Below are 19,389 nucleotides of genomic sequence, written 5' to 3'. Positions count from 1 at the left end.
CAGTGATGGAGGATGGAGAAGGGGGAAAGGAATATAAGAGAATGGGAGCATGATCAAATCTCAGTATGTTCACACATTAGTCCTCAGCACTTTAAAAAAAAGGAGGCCTAAGTAATTTTTTTTAAGCCTCTGTATATAACTCTTTGAAATTTTACTTCATGTTTCCCCCAAGTCTCATTTTTCTTCTTACCTCCAAGGTACCACCAGGGCTATTAAACAAGTTGATAAGTCACTGGCTTAAATTGTGGCACTGTCATACTGCCTGACCCTCTCAGCCCTACACTGTGACACTGTCATACCCCATGACAACTCTCAGCCCTGTTTGGTGACACTGTCATACTCCACGACCCCTCTCAACCCAGCTTTGCAACACTGTCTTACTCTCAGACCATCTCAGCCCTGCTGTGTGAGACTGTCACACTACATGACCACTCTCAGCCATGCTTTGTAACACTGTCATACACCATGACAACTCTCAGCCCTGCTCTGTGACGCTGTCATACCCCATGACAACTCTCAGCCCTGCTCTGTGACACTGTCATACACCATGACAACTCTCAGCCCTGCTCTGTGACACTGTCATACTCCATGACAACTCTCAGCCCTGCTCTGTGACGCTGTCATACACCATGACAACTCTCAGCCCTGCTCTGTGACGCTGTCATACACCATGACAACTCTCAGCCCTGCTCTGTGACGCTGTCATACTCCATGACAACTCTCAGCCCTGTTCTGTGACACTGTCATACACCATGACAACTCTCAGCCCTGCTCTGTGACGCTGTCATACACCATGACAACTCTCAGCCCTGCTCTGTGACGCTGTCATACACCATGACAACTCTCAGCCCTGCTCTGTGACGCTGTCATACACCATGACAACTCTCAGCCCTGCTCTGTGACGCTGTCATACACCATGATAACTCTCAGCCCTGCTCTGTGACGCTGTCATACTCCATGACAACTCTCATCCCTGCTCTGTGACGCTGTCATACTCCATGACAACTCTCACCCCTGCTCTGTGACGCTGTCATACACCATGACAACTCTCAGCCCTGCTCTGTGACACTGTCATACTCCATGACAACTCTCAGCCCTGCTCTGTGACGCTGTCATACTCCATGACAACTCTCAGCCCTGCTCTGTGACGCTGTCATACACCATGACAACTCTCAGCCCTGCTCTGTGACACTGTCATACACCATGACAACTCTCAGCCCTGCATTGTGACACTGTCATACTCCATGACAACTCTCAGCCCTGCTCTGTGACACTGTCATACCCCATGACAACTCTCAGCCCTGCTCTGTGACACTGTCATGCCCCATGACAACTCTCAAGCCCTGCTCTGTGACACTGTCATACACCATGACAACTCTCAGCCCTGCTCTGTGACGCTGTCATACACCATGACAACTCTCAGCCCTGCTCTGTGACGCTGTCATACACCATGACAACTCTCAGCCCTGCTCTGTGACACTGTCATACAACATGACAACTCTCAGCCCTGCTCTGTGACACTGTCATACACCATGACAACTCTCAGCCCTGCTCTGTGACACTGTCATACACCATGACAACTCTCAGCCCTGCTCTGTGACACTGTCATACTCCCTGACACCCTCAGCACTACTCTGTGACACTGTCATACACCATGAGAATTCTCAGCCCTGCTCTGTGACACTGTCATACACCATGACAACTCTCAGCCCTGCTCTGTGACACTGTCATACACCATGACAACTCTCAGCCCTGCTCTGTGACACTGTCATACACCATGACAACTCTCAGCCCTGCTCTGTGACACTGTCATACACCATGACAACTCTCAGCCCTGCTCTGTGACACTGTCATACTCCCTGACACCCTCAGCACTACTCTGTGACACTGTCATACACCATGAGAATTCTCAGCCCTGCATTGTGACACTGTTATACTCCATAACCCACAAAGCCCTTCTTTGGGACACAGCCATACACCAAGACAACTCTCAGGCCCGAGTTATGACACCATCATACTCCCTGGCACTCTCAGCCCTACTTTGTGACACTGTCATACACTATGACAACTGCCAGTCCTGCTTTGTGACACTGCCATACTCCACGACCTCTCTCTGTCCTGCATTGTGACATTGTCATACTCCCTGACCCCCTCAGCCCTACTATGTGGCAATGTCATACACCATGACAGCCCTAACCCCTGCATTGTGACACTGTCATACCCAATGACCCTCTCGGCCCCATTTTGTGACACTGTCATATGAAATGACAACTCTCAGCCCTGCTTTGTGACACTCTCATACACCATGACAACTCTCTGCCCTTCCTTCTGACACTGCCACACTCCATGACCTCTCTCTGCCCTGCTTTGTGACACTGTAATACTCTGTGGCCCTCTCAGCCCTACTTTGTGACAATGTCATACACTATGACAACCCTAGCCCAGCATTGTGACACAATCATATTCCATGATGCTCTCAGCCCTATTTCATGACACTGTTATACACCATGACAACCCTCTGGCCTGCTTTATGACACTCTCATACTCCCTGATGCTCTCAGTTCTAATTTATGACACTGTCATACCCCATGACAACTGTCAGCCCTTCTTTGTGACACTGCCACACTCCATGACCTCTATCAGCATGCATTGTGACACTGTCATACTCCTTGACCCTTTCAGCCCTACTTTGTGACAATGTCATACACTATGACAACTCTCACCCCTACGTTGTGACACTGTCATACTCCATGACACTCTAAGCCTTAATTTGTAACACTGTCATACATGGTGACAACTCTCTGCCCTGATTGGTGACAGTCATATTCCATGACACTTGCAGCCCTACTTTGTGACATTGTCATACACCATGACACCTCTCAGCCCTGCTTTGTGACACTGTCATAGTCCTTAGCACTCTCTACCCTAATTTGTGACACTGCTCTCTACTATGACAACTATTCCCTGACTTATGACACTGGCATCCTTCATGTCGACTCTCACCCCTGCTTGGTGACACTGTCATACTCCATTAGCCACTCAGCCCTAATTTATGACATTGTCATACTCCATGACCCGCTCAGTCTTACTCTGTGTCATGGTCATACACCATGACACTCTCAGCCCTATGTTGTGACACTGTCATAAACCATGACAACTCTCAGCCTGTGTTGTAACACTACCATACTCCATGCAACTCTCAGCTCTGTTTTGTGCCATGTCATACACCATGACAACTGTCAGCCCTGGATTGTGACACTGTCATAGTCCAGGACACTCTCAGGCCTAATGTGTGACACTATCGTACCCTATGACAACTCTTTGCCCTGCACTGTGACACTGTGACCTTCTCATACCTGATCTGCGATACTTTCATACACCATGACAAATCTTAGCCCTGTTTTGTGACACGGTCATACTCTATGACCAACTCAGCCTTGTTTTTGACACTGTCATTCTCCCAGACTCTCTCAGCCCTACATTCTGACACTGTCATACAATATGAAAACTCCTGCATGACACACTCAGCCCTAACTTGTGAGACTGTCATACGCTGTGACAACTCTCAACCCAGATTTGTGGTACTGTCATACTCCATGACACTCCAGGCCACACTTTGAGACAGGATCATACTCCCTGACTCTCTCAGCCCTACATTCTGACACTGTCATACACCATGACAACTCTCGTCCCTGCACTGTGACGCTGTCATACTCTGAAACCTCTCTCGGCCCTGCTTTATGACAGTCATTCTCTGGGACCCTCTCGGCCCTGCTATATGATACTGTCATTCTCCCTGACACTCACAGCTATGCTTTGTGACTCTGTCATATTCCATGACACTCTCAGCCTAAATTGTGACACAGTCATACACTGTGACAACTTACTTCCCTGACTGGTGACACTGTTATACTCCATGTCAACTCTCAGCCCTTGATTGGTGACGCTGTCATATTCAATGATCCACTCAGCCCAGCTCTGCGACACCGTCACTCTCCGTGACCCTCTCACCCTACTTTGTGCCATGTCATACACCACGTCAACTCTCAGCCCTGCATTGCGACACTGTCATACTCCATGGTCTCTCTTGGCCCTGCTTTGTGACACTGTCATTCTCCGTGACCCTCTTGGCCCTACTTTGTGCCATGTCATACACCATGACAACTCTCAGCCCTGCATTGCGACACTGTCATGCTCCATGATATCTTGGCCCTGAATTGTGACACTGTCATACACCATGACAACTCAGCCCTGCACTGTGACGCTGTCATGCTCCATGATATCTTGGCCCTGAATTGTGACACTGTCATACAGCATGACAACTCTCACCCTTCCGTTGTGACACTATCATACTCCACGACCCTCTCGGCCCTGCTTTGTGACACTGTCATACATCATAACTCTCAGCCCTGCACTGTGACACTGTTATACTACATGATCTCTCTTCGCCCTGCTTTGTGACACTGTCATTCTCCATGACCCTTTAAGGCCTGCTATGTGACACTGTCATACAGCATGACAACTCTCGTCCTTGCACTGTGACACTATCATACTCCATGATCTCTCTCAGCCCCGTTTTGTGTCATTTTCTGTGACCCTCTCAGCTCTTCAATATGACACTGTCATACTTCCTGATACTCTTAAGACCGGCTTTGTGACACTGTCATTCTCCATGACCCTCTCAGCCCTAATTTGTGACACCATCATACACTGTGACAACTCTCTGCCCTGACTTGTGACACTGTCATACTCTGTGTCAACTCTCAGCCCTGCTTGGTGACACTACCATACTCCATGACCATCTCAGCCCTACTTTGTGACACTATTATATACCATGACACCTCTCATCCCTGTTTGTGACATTGTCGTACTCGTCATACTCCCTGACACTCTCAGCCCTGTGTTGTGACACTGTATACATCATGACAATGATCAGCCTTGCTTTGTGACACTACCACTGTCGGCCATGCTTTGTGACACTGTTATATTACCTGACCCTCTCTGTCCTATTTTGTGATGCTGTCATACACCATGACAACTCTAAGCCCTGGTTTGTGACACTCTCATACTCCATGGCACTCTCTACCCTGATTTGTAACACTGTCATTCTCCATGTCAACTCTTAGCCCTGCTTGGTGACACTCTCATAGTCCATGAGCCACTCAGCCTTAATTTACGACACTGTCATACTCCCTGACCCTCTCAGTCCTATTTTGTGACACTGTCATAAGCCATGACAACTCTCAGCCCTTCTTTGTGACATTGTCATACTCCATGAGACTCTCAGCCCTGCTTTGTGACACTATCACACATAATGACAACTCTCAGCCATGTGTTGTGACACTGTCATAGTCCAGGAAACTCTCAGCCCTAATGTGTGACACTGTCATACACCGTGACAACTCTCAGCCCTCATTTGTCACACTCATTTTCTATGTCAACTCTTAGCCCTGCTTGGTTTCATACACCATGACATCTCTCTGCCCTGGTTTGTGACACTGTCAAAGTCCATGACAATCTCACCCCAACTTTGTGACACTGTTGTATTAACCAGGGTTCTCTAGAGGAACATAGCTGCTAGAATGAATTTTTTAAAAGGGAATTTATTGGATTAGCTTATGGTAGTCCAATAGCACTTGCAGGCCCAAGAATAAAATAACCTGGTAGCTGATCAGTCCAATAGTAGTTGCAGGCCCAAGAATAAAATAACCTGATAGCTGCTCAGTCTGCATGAGGCCAGATGCCTCAGTAGTCCCAATCCGGCACTGAAGACCTGGAGGCTTCCTGAAGAGTCACTGAGTTTTGAACCACATGGGTCTTCAGTTGATGCTGGTCTTCAGTAAGCGCTGGTCTTCAATCCATGCTGAAAGGCAGCAATGGCTCAGCAGTTAAAGCAGTTGCCTGCAATGCCTAAACACACAGGTTTGATTCCCAGTATCCACTTAAAGCCAGATGACCAAAGTAGTCACTACATCATCCACATAGTTGGGACTTTTTTAGACAAATGAACGTCTCAGCATGTTTTCACCACTTTCATTATCAAGAAGGTCTAAGAAGGATTTTTCAGGAAAAATTAACACACTGCTAAATCACTATTGCCATGTACTGAAGTGGTGGAAAGTGTGCAGAGAATTTCCTCCATGTTCTCCCTCCCTCTCTCTCTCTCTCTCTCCTCAGTGGAAGCCCAGGGTCTCACAGGGACATGAATTCATGGCCTATGGGGCCTACCTGGGGCTATCCAGTGTTACCATTATATTCACTGGGGTAGGATGATATAGTGAATTACCTGTCGACTGCTGCTCAGAATGTAACTACGATGTGCTCTGCATCTTCTTGTCCATCATGCCAATGGTTACCACTATCAGGAAGGTGATGGACCTGATCATGGAAAGGTGGGTGCCCAAGTCCAAGCCCAGAGGAGCTCGCCGCCTCCTGTTTCTTCTCATTATTCTTTTTACATTTTCAAGGTAGGGTCTCACCCAAGTCAAGGTTGACCTAGAACTCACTCTGTAGCTCCAGGCCAGCCTCAAATTCATAGTGAAACTCATACCTCAGCCTCCTGAGTGCTGTAATAAAAGGTGTGGGCTACAATGCCTATCCTGGTTTTTTTTTTTAAGAAAATATTTATTTATCTATTTAAGAGAGAAAGAGAGATTGGACATTGTGGTAGTTTGAATAGATGGCCCCAATATAACTGTGTGAGCTTGTACTTTCAAGTGTGTGCATGTTTGACATGCACCCTGTGTGAGCTTGCACATACAAGTGTGTGTGTGCATGTATGCTGTGTTGTCTGAGCTTGTACATACAAGTGTGTGCATGTATGCCATGTTACCTGTGTGAGCTTGCACATACAAGTGTGTGCATGTGTGCCATGTTACCTGTGTGAGCTTGCACATGCAAGTGTGTGTATGTGTGCTGTGCTGTCTGAGCTTGTACATACAAGTGTGTGCATGTGTGCCGTGTTACCTGTGTGAGCTTGTACATACAAGTGTGTGCATGCTTTCCTTATTCTGCCTTTGCCTCAAGTCATATACCCTGGGACTTCCCAGGTAACATGGGTTTTTATAGTTATATACAGCTTTACCTTTTAGGAAGTAGAAGCTGAAATGATCTCTGTGAGCAGGGAGTGAGAAGAGAAAGGTGGTGTGATTTGTCTAGAATGGCAAATTTCTCCAAGAGGGAATGGATGGAAACCTATATGTGCCTTTTCATAGCTGAGGAATTGCCTGATGACAGGCTTCCTAGGAAAGTTTGTGGGGAATGAGGGGAGTGAACCATATTGCTGTTACTGTGTTCTATTGTCCCTGGACCACCATTAAGATTTTTCTGAGGAACAAACTCAGATAAGAAGAAAGGAGGAATGATATCACTTGATTTGTAAGAGTCGACAAAACTTGATACCATGGCAACCATGTAGTCACAATGGAAAGTCACCCACAAATGACTCTGATGTCCAGAGACCCTGACTCACTTACCAGAGAGCCTGGACAGGGCCATATGTGTTTATTCTTTTGCTTCATCTCTTTAGGCTCATGCCTCAGAAATGCCTGGAAAAGGAGCCTTTGCTGAATCTGGAGACACAGTGTGCACTGTCGTGCCAAATGTTTCTGCCCACATACCCCAAGGAATGTAATAGTAACATGGGATAGCCCTAGCAGGCCCCACAGGCTGTGAAATCTCTCTTACCCTGGGCTTCCACCCAGCACAGAGAGAAAGAGAGAGAGAGAGAGAGAGAGAGAGAGAGAGAGAGAGAGAGAGAGAACATGGAGGAAATTCTCTCTGCACACTTTTCACCACTTCAGTTCATGGCAATAGTGATTTAGCAGTGTGTTAATGTTTCCTGAACAATACTTAAGTCCTTATTCATGATGAAAATGGTAAAATCATGCCAAGACATTCATTTGACTGCAAAAGTCCCAACTATATGAGCAAAGTGGTGAATTACCTGTCGACTGCTGTTCAGAATGGCAACTACGATGTGCTCTGCATCTTCTTGCTCATCATGCCAATGGTTACCACTGTGGGGAAGGTGATGGACCTGATCATGGAAAGGTGGGCACCCAACGGCAAGCACAGAGGAGCTCACCCCCTTCTGTTTCTTCTCCTTATTTGTTTCTTGTGTTTTTTTTTTTTTTTCTTTTTTGAGGTAGGGTCTCCCTCAAGTCAAAGTTGACCTAGAACTCACTCTGTAGCTCCAGGCTGGCCTCAAATTCACAGTGAAGCTCATACCTCAGCCACCTGACTGCTGTAGTAAAAGGTGTGGGCTGCCATGCATATCCTGGTTTATTTTTTGTTTTAAGGAAATATTTATCTATTTAAGTAAGAGGGAAAGAGAGAATGGATATATAAGGGATGCATATGAACTCTGGATGCATGTACCACTTTTGAGCCTTAGGCTTTATGTGAGTACTGAGGGATTGAACCTAGGCTGGTAGGATTTTAAAGAGCCTTTATCTTCTGAGCCATCTCCCCTCCCGTTCCTACCCCTTCATGCTTTGATCTTGGGAGACTTCTGCTCTCTTTGAGACTGTTTGGTCTAGGACTGTTAGGACTAAGCGACATTGCACCCAGATGGTGTTTGAACAGGATCTTAAAGATGGGGGGGGGGTTTCCAGTAGATGACATTCACTTAAGTCTCTTCCCCTATCTATGCCACAAAAAGCACTGTCCAGAACCACTCTTTCTTAGACTTCAGGCAAAGTCCTTTTCACATTTGTAAAGGAGCTTCCCTGTGCCATCTAGCATACTTAGCATAAATAGCACATGACCAAAGAGTCCACAAAGGGCACCCCAAGGACCTCTGTGCCCATGGGGATGTCTGGAAGGCAGCTTCTTGGGTTTACTCACTTAGCATGCAACTCAGACAGCAGCCAACACTCCACATCCTAGCCGCCCTCCCTCTGGGATGTTATTCGATGCTCCAGATGGCCTGACAGGTAAGGGACAAAGATCTAAGGACTAACACCCTCCTGAGACCCTCCAGGTACCCATGTTTCCAGCCCAGGAGTGAGGAGGATGAGAAAGAAAAGAAGTGAGTGGGCTTTGGGTGAAGAGGGAGGGAAGCACACCTCGTCAGGGTGGGATATTTGGGAGCCTTCACCGGCGGGCTGGGCAATGGCCATCACCGTCTTCTGGTGATTTCCACTAGAGGACTGATGACTGGGGCTGCACTGACACCTGACAAAACAGATCTGCATGTAGAGTCATGATGTTGGGGAGCAGAGAGATGATGGCGACTAAAATCAGAACCCCATAAAAGTCCATGTCCACCATAGCTCCACCCAGGCCTGTTTGCACAGTGCTGTCCTCCATTCAGGGCCTTGGCATTGGGTGTCAGAACTCCCTGTCCACATGGGCCCCACTCCCATGTTCACCATGCCCAGCTGCACATGAGCTGGGTGACCCTCTACCAGCAGGGACCATGGCAGTGCTGAACAAGGAGAGGGCAGGCATGATTTACTCTCTGTCCACCTTCCTGCAGTGCCATAGGTTTATTCTTTGCAATGTGGATGAAGAACGTGCCACAAGATTTTTATAGGGATCCAGACATGGCCACTCTGGACAGGCTGATAGCCTACCTGAATGACAACATGCCATCTTCAAATCTAGCTGCTCACGTTCAGTTTCTCATGTCACAGGAGAATCAAAACAAAAACACAAATGCTTTGCATGAAGTCACCAGTGGTAGGTGCCTGAGAATGTGAGAGATGTTTCAGTAATGGGTACCACTAGGTAGACTCTAGAAGCTGGCATTTTCCTGGAACCAGAGGTGGACCTCAGGCTGGTGAGGTGTCCTATTATGGGGACAGGGACTGGACATTCCATAGCAGGAAGGGGACAGTAATGGTTTTAGAAAGAGTAGGGGAAACGCACACATCTTGAGGAAGTTCTTCTCACACTGGACCTTCTATACCATCTTGACTTCCAGTGCTAACTCCACCTAAAGTGAGTCTCTTCCTCATCTTAGCTTCACCAGGTGCCACATCAGGGATGGCAGAAACACTGGCATCAGCTTCTGAAGCCATGCGCCAGGGAGGGCTGGCCCCACGCAAATACCTTATTCCACCTATGGTCATGGATCCAACGCCAGCAGCTCTCCTGGTGATGGCTGAAGCGGAGCAGGCTATGTCCACATCAGCGCCTGCTCCATCGAAGGGCGCAGACTCACCAGCCACTGGGAAGGTGCATGAAACTACCACAGGATTATTAGATCCAGATCCTCTGTGGAGCATGTCTGATGTGAGCATTTAATAAGATCAGGCCACTGAACGTCACACAGCTCTGGTACCTCAGCTGAAATTCCTTCTCCAGGGACAATATCCATTTATTTTTTCTAGTTCATTTGTATTTTAATTATTATGTTTTCTTTCAGTTGTTTTGTTAAATAAATTTTATTGTTCATTTTATTTTAATGGCTCAAGGGCATGAAATGACTCCCATGGTATAATGTCTAGCAATGTCTTCCTTTAGATGCAGCCCCTAGACTAGCTCTTGGTTCAGGGACAGAGGACATTTGGAGGCCATCATCAGGCATTATAGGAAATGGGTATTATACAAGAATGTGTCTTGGGCCTCAATGGCATGCAGACACCATCAGCAGGGGCACACTGCCATGCAATGTATAACTGTTAGTGACATGGGATGTGGGGTCAGGCGGGCCAGGATTTATGGACAGAGGTTTCCAATTTAGTGCAGGCTTCCGTTTTCCTCTTCTGCCCTGGATCTTCCTTGTCAGGTTAATTTTCTATAACTACATTTTCCAAACTGTCATGCAACCCCAGTTCAATCCCTCCCTCTTCAGGAAAAACATAAAAATCTCTCACAAGTATTGTATATATTGAAAGTGTTAATGCCAAAAAAACATAAATAAGAGTTAATTTGGTATTACATATACTAAAACTAGATATGGAGTACAGCCCTATGTGATTAAAAAAAAAATCTGAAAGTTGGGTATCATGGATCATGCCTGTAATTCTACCACTTGGGAAGCTGAGGCACGAGGATCACCATGAGTTCTAGGCCATAGTGAGTTTCAGTTCAGTCTGTACTTGAATGAAACCCTTCCTCAAAAAAAAAAAAATGCACAAAGTGGCACATCCATCTGAACTTCATTGCAGTAATAAGAATCACTGGCATACCTATACACTCTCTTTTTCTTCTTTCTCTCAAAATAAACAAAAACATTTTTAAAAATTCTTAGCTTCTGAGCTGGAAGGATGGCTTTGTGGTTAGGGAGCTTGCCTGCAAAGCCAGAGGACTCAGGTTCAATTCCACAGGACCCACATAGGCCAGATGCACAAGGTGGCATATGTGTCTGGGGTTTGTTTGCAGCAGCTGAAGGCCCTGGTGTACCCATTTTTTTCTCTTTCTCTCCATATACATGCATGCATATGTGTACATGTATATATGTGTGTGTGTTGTACATACAAATAAAAATATTGTCAAAAATTCTTAGTTTTAAAGTGTGCATATTGTATAATCTAAAGTAATTTTTAAAATGAAACTTATAGAAAATATTGATATGGAAGGTGTCAAAGTTAAATGGTATTAAGTATTAATAATTTTTAAAAGTATAAATATCATTGTTTAAAATCTTCAGAATGAGTAGGTTTAGGTGCCTCTTCAAAGAGTAATGTCCACCCTGGGGATATTTTACCTCTGCTGCTTCCGAGATGATTATATTCTCTATAAACCCCTGTAAGTGCCTACAATTCATGTCATTAGTGATAGACCCAGACAGAAGCAATGTAGTGTCTGAGGAAATTACACTATTTCCTCTATAGTACATAATAGTAATGTAAATTTATTTTGTAGTTTATTCTAATAAAATTGTAAAAACAATATATCTCCTAGGTTTTGATTTTCTCATTAACAATCCATTTTATTGGGCTGGGGAGATGGCTTAGCGGTTAAGCGCTTGCCTGTGTAGCCTAAGGACCCCGGTTCAAGGCTCGATTCCCCAGGAACCACGTTAGCCAGATGCACAAGGGGGCACACACATCTGGAATTCATCTGCAGTGGCTGGAAGCCCTGGCACACACATTCGCTCTCGCTCTCTCTGCCTCTTTCTCTGTCTGTCACTCTCAAATAAATAAATAAAAATAAACCAAAAAAAATTATTAAAAAACAATCCATTTTATTGATGAATATTTTTCTTCATTACTCAATCTAAATTACCCTTTCCTTCCCTATGACTGTTAGATAGGTTGTAGTGGGCATGTGAACTATCCCCCTTTCCAGGATCATGAATTTCAACACTTATTCTCTAATTGGTCTGTTTGGGGAGGTTGTAGAATTAAGTGGTATTTTCTGATGGTCAGAAGTAGGCAAGTAGGGTTGGATTTGGGGTTTCAACCCCAACCTTATGTGCCCTGGATTCCACTTGGCCACAGGAATGCAGCCACTTGCAAGTTTCCATGCCTCAGGCCAGCACCCCAAGCTGCCATGCCTTGCCCACTGAGGAGATAACTGTGCATGGGGTGGCTCCTTCTTCCATGGGTTGTTCTTGTCATGTGTTTGGTCAATATTGATAGGGATTTTTACATGTTCATTTAACACCCACAGGAGTACCTATGTTCAATTTTTTTTTGTTTCATTGTCTCTATTTCCTGTGCACATGTGGACACAACAGAAGGGATCTTACTGCTTAGTTTAGTTATGAATAAAACGTGTTAACTAAAGAGCACATGGAATGTTGAGGTGACTAAAATGCTTGTTGAATGAAGGATTCTGATGAAGAAATGAGCAAGTAAATATAGTATCTAATAGTCGAGTTTTTGGAGGAAGAGCAGAAATGCATTAATAACCTTGCCTTTTCTGTATATTTTTGTGACTCATAAAAAAAAAAAAACCCAAGTGTCCCTGAGATCAAAAGTCCCAACAAAAATATTTAGAAACAAATAGGTTGGGTGTACAATATTGAAAATAGAACACCAAGAAATGTTTACATTTTCATACGCTCTGTGAGATTAAAAGCAGTAAAACCCTTAGGACAGGCTAACAAGCTATGTGATGTGAAAAATATAAGCTATTAAAATCCATTATTTAGTCAGCTATTTGTCACTAACTCATTTCCTAAGTGAAAATCAATTGTTAAACAAAAATAGTGCAGAAGAATGTACTTTATTGTACACAGTGCCCTGTGTCTGCTTACGTGGGATCTCTTACTTTGCTTTCCATCTGTTCTCTGAAGGCTAGGAGACTTCCAAAGTATTTCAGAAATTCCATTAGGATCTGAGAAGTAAGCCAAAATGAAGGATAGTGAGTAATTGTGTGTATGTGCTTAATAGTTTGAATTTTTATTATATTTAATAGTATTTATAATAAAATGCTTATTGTCAAGTGTGCCAAACCAATCAAATGGTAGCCAACTATTTCATGTCATAGTTTTCTATATTGTCCTTAGATTCCAAATAAATTACTCATTTTCCCCTGACTCTGTAAAGATTCTAAACACTCTTCTATGCTTCAAGACAAGGTTGTTAGCCACATGGAAAATCCTTTCTTCATAAATACCCTATAAAATCCAACCCAACTCCTTCTGAAATTAAATGCCACATAATTCTCAGTGGAGCCAAAAACAATGTTTCCAACATTTGATGCCTAGAATTAATTTGCATTACTGTAAGCAACCATGTAAGGAAAGGAGTTTTTGATGCTGGGCTCAGGTTTGCTATTTTCATCATTTAGTTATACAAACTGATAAAGTTATGAAAAAATAGAAAAATATTTCTAAGAATGTTTCACCTTTCACTAACTGATCTTTGGTTTGGGAAGTTGAGACCTGTAGTAAAGATAAATATAAAATTAAATTATCTATATAAAATGTTATATTGAGTCATTGAGAAAAATATTCAAGATTTTTAAAATTTATTTGAGAGCAACAGACAGAGAGAAAGAGGTAGAGAGAGAGAGAGAGAAAGAGAATGGGTACACCAGGGCCTCCAGCCACTGCAAACGAACTCCAGAGGCATGCACCCCCTTGTGCATCTGGCTAACGTGGGTCCTGGGGAATTGAGCCTTGATCCGGAGTCCTTAGGCTTCACAGGCAAGTGCTTAACCACTAAGCCATCTCTCCAACCCTCAAGATTATTTTTATTATGTACACAATGTATATAGTCATGTTGGTACCATCAGTAGCCTCGTCCCTGTCCTCCCCCCCACATCCATAGGGACCTTCCTCATTGGGGTATATGGGTCGTGCATTGTGAGGTTAGCCATCAGTTATGGGTAAGAGGCAATGTCTCTGTGCATAATGACCCAACATGTCATTCTAATTTCTTAATATGACAATTATATAAGACTAGCATGTCAAAAGGCTAAGAAATTATACTATTTGGGAATGGAAAAGACATTACAGAAGAACTGCTCCTAAGTTTATATTTATACTTTCCATTAGAGCAATAGAGGGCTTCATACTTTTAGTAGATGAAATTAATTTTAATTAATTAACAATCTTATTCTTTGAAATATTCCCTTTATAGTTTATACAGCTAATGCATATATTATATATACTAAATAAAAATGCTTTTAGAAAACTTTTCAATTTATATTGAGAATGCATATTAAAATGCTTTTTGATGTGTTAGATGCAAATAAGTCCTGTGGCCTATCAAGCCTGACTTTATTAATTGATTATCTCTTGCGAACAGTAGCAGACAGTTTCCTGTATCATAAATGCTGCCTCTACTCAGATCTGCATTCTACCCAACTGTGCTTCTTTCTTGTAAATGTGAGCTGACTTCATCTTTACCAGCCTGCAACATAGTTATTTGGGTAGCCACCAGACTCATTTGACTTTCTTCTTAGGAACATTGCTAATCGATATTTTTAAATTCACCTACAGATAATGTGGAAAGTAGAATGTGGGAGAAAGTATGTGGACCACATTGCTGGGGTGAACTTTCAGACAGACATAGTTTATGGGAAGAACAGGATTTATTCCAGGCTTATAGGTCCAGGGGAAGCAGCATAATGGTAGAAGATCCATGCAGAGAGAAACCACCAAGCAACCAGCACCACAGAAAGAGCAAAAGTGAGCAGCAAAACATACGTGAGCCCGCCAGAACTCACACTGCTCTATTCCACCTTAGGGCTGGAATTCAGATCTTCCCCAAATATATCTTAGGGCTGACCCTCAGGATCCTCCCCCAGTGATACCTCTCCCAGTCAGGCACATTGAAATCCAAGTTACAAGTAATAATAATAATAATAATAATAAAGACTGACTCCATGAGCAGGGGTACACATTCAAGCTATCACAACCATTTTCGGTCTGGGAAGTGAAAGTTCCTTATTGTCTTCCCTCTGTCTTCTTTTCTTTCTTTTTTTTTTTTATTTATTTATTTGAGAGCGACAGACACAGAGAGAAAGACAGATAGAGGGAGAGAAAGAGAATGGGTGCGCCAGGGCTTCCAGCCTCTGCAAACGAACTCCAGACACGTGCGCCCCCTTGTGCATCTGGCTAACGTGGGACCTGGGGAACCGAGCCTCAAACTGGGGTCCTTAGGCTTCAAAGGCAAGCGCTTAACTGCTAAGCCATCTCTCCAGCCCTGTCTTCTTTTCTAATAGTTGGATTCTGGCACTTAGCATAGAAACCAGGAAGGCCTGATGCAACAGTGAGGATTCCATGAGCCAAGATACATGATTTTGTAGAAAACTATCACTAAAAGTGACTCTGAACTACCCTGAACTATTGACATGAGAAAATAAACTACTGTGCTAGAGTCAGTATAAAGTTTGGGTCTCTATGTCACATGAATCAGCCTGTGTACTAACATATCACATGAGATTTTCATACAATCATGGAGACAAGGAGGACAGAGGTAAAAAAAAAATCTTGCAACATAAATTTACATAAAACTCACAACATGCAACAGATAAACATTATTTCATCCTCACTATATCTTAATATGTATGTGTGTATGTGCATATGCACAAGTGTGAACGTGTTAGTGTGTGGAGGTGTGCATGTATGTGTGTGCACATGTATGGGCATGTGGAGGAGAAAGGACACCTAGGTGTTATCAACAGGAGTGCTGTGTACTTCCTTTGAGACAGGGTCTCTTACTGTCCTGGAGCTCACCAAGTAGGACAGACGGACTTTCCAGCTAGTTCTGAGGATCGGCCTCTGTCTCTGCCTCCCCTGTGCTACGCTGCAGCCATGCGACAGTGTGTCTGGCATTGCACATGGGTTCTGGTGACAAACTCAGGTCTTGTACTTGTGAGGGAAGTACTTTACTGACTGAGCTCTCTCCTCAAATCTTTCACTGTAGTCCTCAATTGTGACCAGTTCCCATCGACTAAGGATTAGAGGATAATTATATCCAATTCCTGACTGAGATGATAGTAATTCTTGTACCTCCCTGTAATTTAATAAAGACTGCAGCCTTTTCTCCAACCTAGTGTTCAGGAGCAGAGATGGAAATATTTTCCTTTACTGCTTTCAGATTTTAGGTTTCTATTTCCAGTGTCACAAGGTGACAACATGCCATCTTTGTGAAGCCCATTTACAAGAATACTGGTAATTATCACATCATATGAAAAAGCTGAACCTTCAATGTCCTGTGCTCCAGCCAATAATGGTACTACAATACCAGGAGAGCTACAGTGACAAAAATATGAAGTAAATATAATATGAACAAAAGAGCTTTTAAACTATGGGATCAATACCAGAGAATAATATATGTGCCTCACCAATGCACAATTTACTTTCTTTAAAGACATAGACCTTACAGGTTATTCATTTGCTTAAAATTTTCTCTGTAGCTCTTACCCTTCTGAATATTGAAAACCAACTTGCTGGATTTCACACTAGATTTGCGTCTTCAGTCTCACATCGGGATACTTCTGGTATGTAGCCCCTAGGAGGGCAGTCAGAGATCTGTGCCTGCTGGCCATGCCAGTAATTTATGTATTCTCCTCCTACAAGAAGTCTGATTCTAACCAATATTACTATTAGACGATAAGGATCTTCTAATGAACGAGATTTTACTCATAGCAGAATATCTTTTTCTTTGGTACCCTATTTCCTTCAGGTTTACAAATCTTAGATGCTGAAAAGAACATTCGAAATTAATATATACTCAAGTTATGGCTTTGTATTCAAGATGACCATGAATTCACATATCTAGGAGATAAAGTAACAAGTTCAAACCTATAAAAAGAATAATGGAAGCCAGGCATGGTGGTGCACACCTTTAATCAAGGCCACCCTGAGACTACATGGTGAATTCCAGGTCAGCCTGGGCCAGAGTGAGACCCTACCTCAAAAACAAAAAAAAAAAAAAAAAAAAAAAAAGAATAAGAATGGGTCCAAATGAAGTAAAGAATAATGCACAAGGTCAGTTTATCACAGAGCACATGCTAAATGACTTTTTTTTTACTTCCTTACTTGAGTATGTTCTTGTGTTTTAGTGACTTCCTTACCGGAGTTTGTTCTTAGGAGGTTTTCGTGAATTCCTTGCCTATAAAGGTCCTCAGGAGGCGTTAGTGGCTTCCTTACCTCAGTATGTTATTTCTTCTTCTTCTTCTTCTCATTTTTCTTTTGTCCACCAAGATTTGAGATGGAAGTAGTCTTTGGCTGTCTTCCCGATGGCATGCTTTCTGAATCTTCATGGGCAACTTCTTCTTTGCTGGAATCTATTTCCATTTTTGTCTCCTGTTTTGAAGAAAGTGGTTTGTCAGGCATTGCCATCTGTGCCATTTTATCTTTGCTTTGTTCACAAGTGTGTATGTAGCATGTGTGGTATGGTATGTGTGTGGTGTATGCACATGTGTAAACAGATGTGCACACCCCACGCATGTGCATGTAGAGACCAGCGGAGAGCTTGCGAGCATGCTTCCTTGAGATGGATTCTCTTTATGAACCCAGAGTGGCTGGGTTACGGGTGTACATGACCACATCTAGCTGTTTACAAAGTGCCACCTCACACTTTCTTGGCAAGTACTCTGATCTCCTGAGCATTTCCCCCGCCCCTTCTTTGTCTTTTTCATGTCAAAGTTACAAACTTCAGGAATCTGTACATATGTACACCCAAATTCTCTCCCCACTCTTATTTCCCAGAACACATTTGCATGAGCAAGGTCTTCCACTTTTATTATACTAACATCTAAGAATTATTCAATCAGCTGCTTTAATGCTATTATTGGCGATGAACAGAGAAAATAGGGAAAATTATTTCTTGTGTATTGAAAGCTTCATTTAAATGTAATTTTTGGAATTTTTATTACATAGAATATAAAGATAAAGAAAAGTCATTTTAAAAACTCAACACAGAAAAATCACTCAATTTTTATGCATATCCTTTTAATTTCTAAGTACAACTGGCATAGCTGTGTGTACACACTTGAACTGTGATGCGTACTGTGTCACACCGCAAACAGCAGAGCTGTGTGTACACACTTGAACTGTGATGCGTACTGTGTCACACCGCACACACTCACTGTAGCTCTGCTCATGAAATAATGTCGAATATGTTTACGTAACAAAAATACATTTACTACAGGAGGTTACAGAAGCATGTTTTCAATGACTGGCATAATTTATTTCTTATTGGTGTACATTTTGGTCATTTCTATAGTTTTAGAAGTGTTCAGAAGTATACTGTTGAATGTAATGGCTTTATATCTCAAGACTTTTACTGTGTTCATTCTTCCTGAAAGTTACCAATTCATATCAATAATAGAAGTGTGTGAGAGAGTGTCCATTTTGGCAACTATCAACAGATTTTTTTTTCTGTCCCAGTAAGTTTTTAGCAAAAGGATATATTAAAGAATCTATCCCACTGGTGAATTGCAATAATTCAATAGTTAGTGAGGTTGATTGTATATTTGCATGCAGGTATCAGGCATGTGTCTTTTGGAATCATGACTAGCCTATTTGTGTCATTTGTGTATTTTAGAAAAGAGCTATCTATCTTTCCTACAGGTTTGTTAAATATATTCATGTAAAGTATTTGAGGGCTGGAGACATATCTCAGTGGGTAAGGCACTTGCCTACAAAGCCTAATGACCTGAGTTTGATTTCCCTGTACCCACGTAAAGCCAGATGCACAAGTTGGCACATGCAACTGGATTTCATGTGAAGTGACTGGATGACCAGACATGCCTATTCTCTCTTTCTGTCTCTCTTCTCTCTATCTCTCTCTGCTTACAAATAAATAAAAATATTTTTAAAATAAAAGGTGCTGCTTTATACTTATATTCATATCTTATTTGCTCACCACAGTTTTTTTTCGTTCTTGTTTTTTGGGGTAGAGTTTCACTCTAGTACAGCTGACCTGTAATTTGTCTCAGGGTGGGCTTAAACTCAAAAAAAAAAAAAAATTCCTACCTCTGCATAACAAGTGCTGGGATTAAAGGGTGTGCCACCATGGCAGTCTACAGAAT

General features: G+C 43.1%; 1 protein-coding gene across 1 annotated transcript in view; it reads right to left on the bottom strand.

Moving 5' to 3' along the window:
• Positions 1–17,512: 17,512 nt before the first annotated feature.
• Ccdc7 (coiled-coil domain containing 7) overlaps positions 17,513–19,389 on the bottom strand; it is a 40,109-nt gene continuing 38,232 nt past the window's right edge. Inside the window, exon 14 of the mRNA XM_004659679.1 lies at positions 17,513–17,659. Coding sequence (XP_004659736.1) covers positions 17,513–17,659 — 147 coding nt within the window. The remainder of the gene's footprint in view (positions 17,660–19,389) is intronic.

Source organism: Jaculus jaculus, chromosome 5, assembly GCF_020740685.1.
Source record: "Jaculus jaculus isolate mJacJac1 chromosome 5, mJacJac1.mat.Y.cur, whole genome shotgun sequence".
In the NCBI taxonomy this organism is placed as follows: domain Eukaryota; kingdom Metazoa; phylum Chordata; class Mammalia; order Rodentia; family Dipodidae; genus Jaculus; species Jaculus jaculus.
Note: the sequence above shows the minus strand (reverse complement) of the source record. Positions and strands in the feature narration are given on the sequence as shown.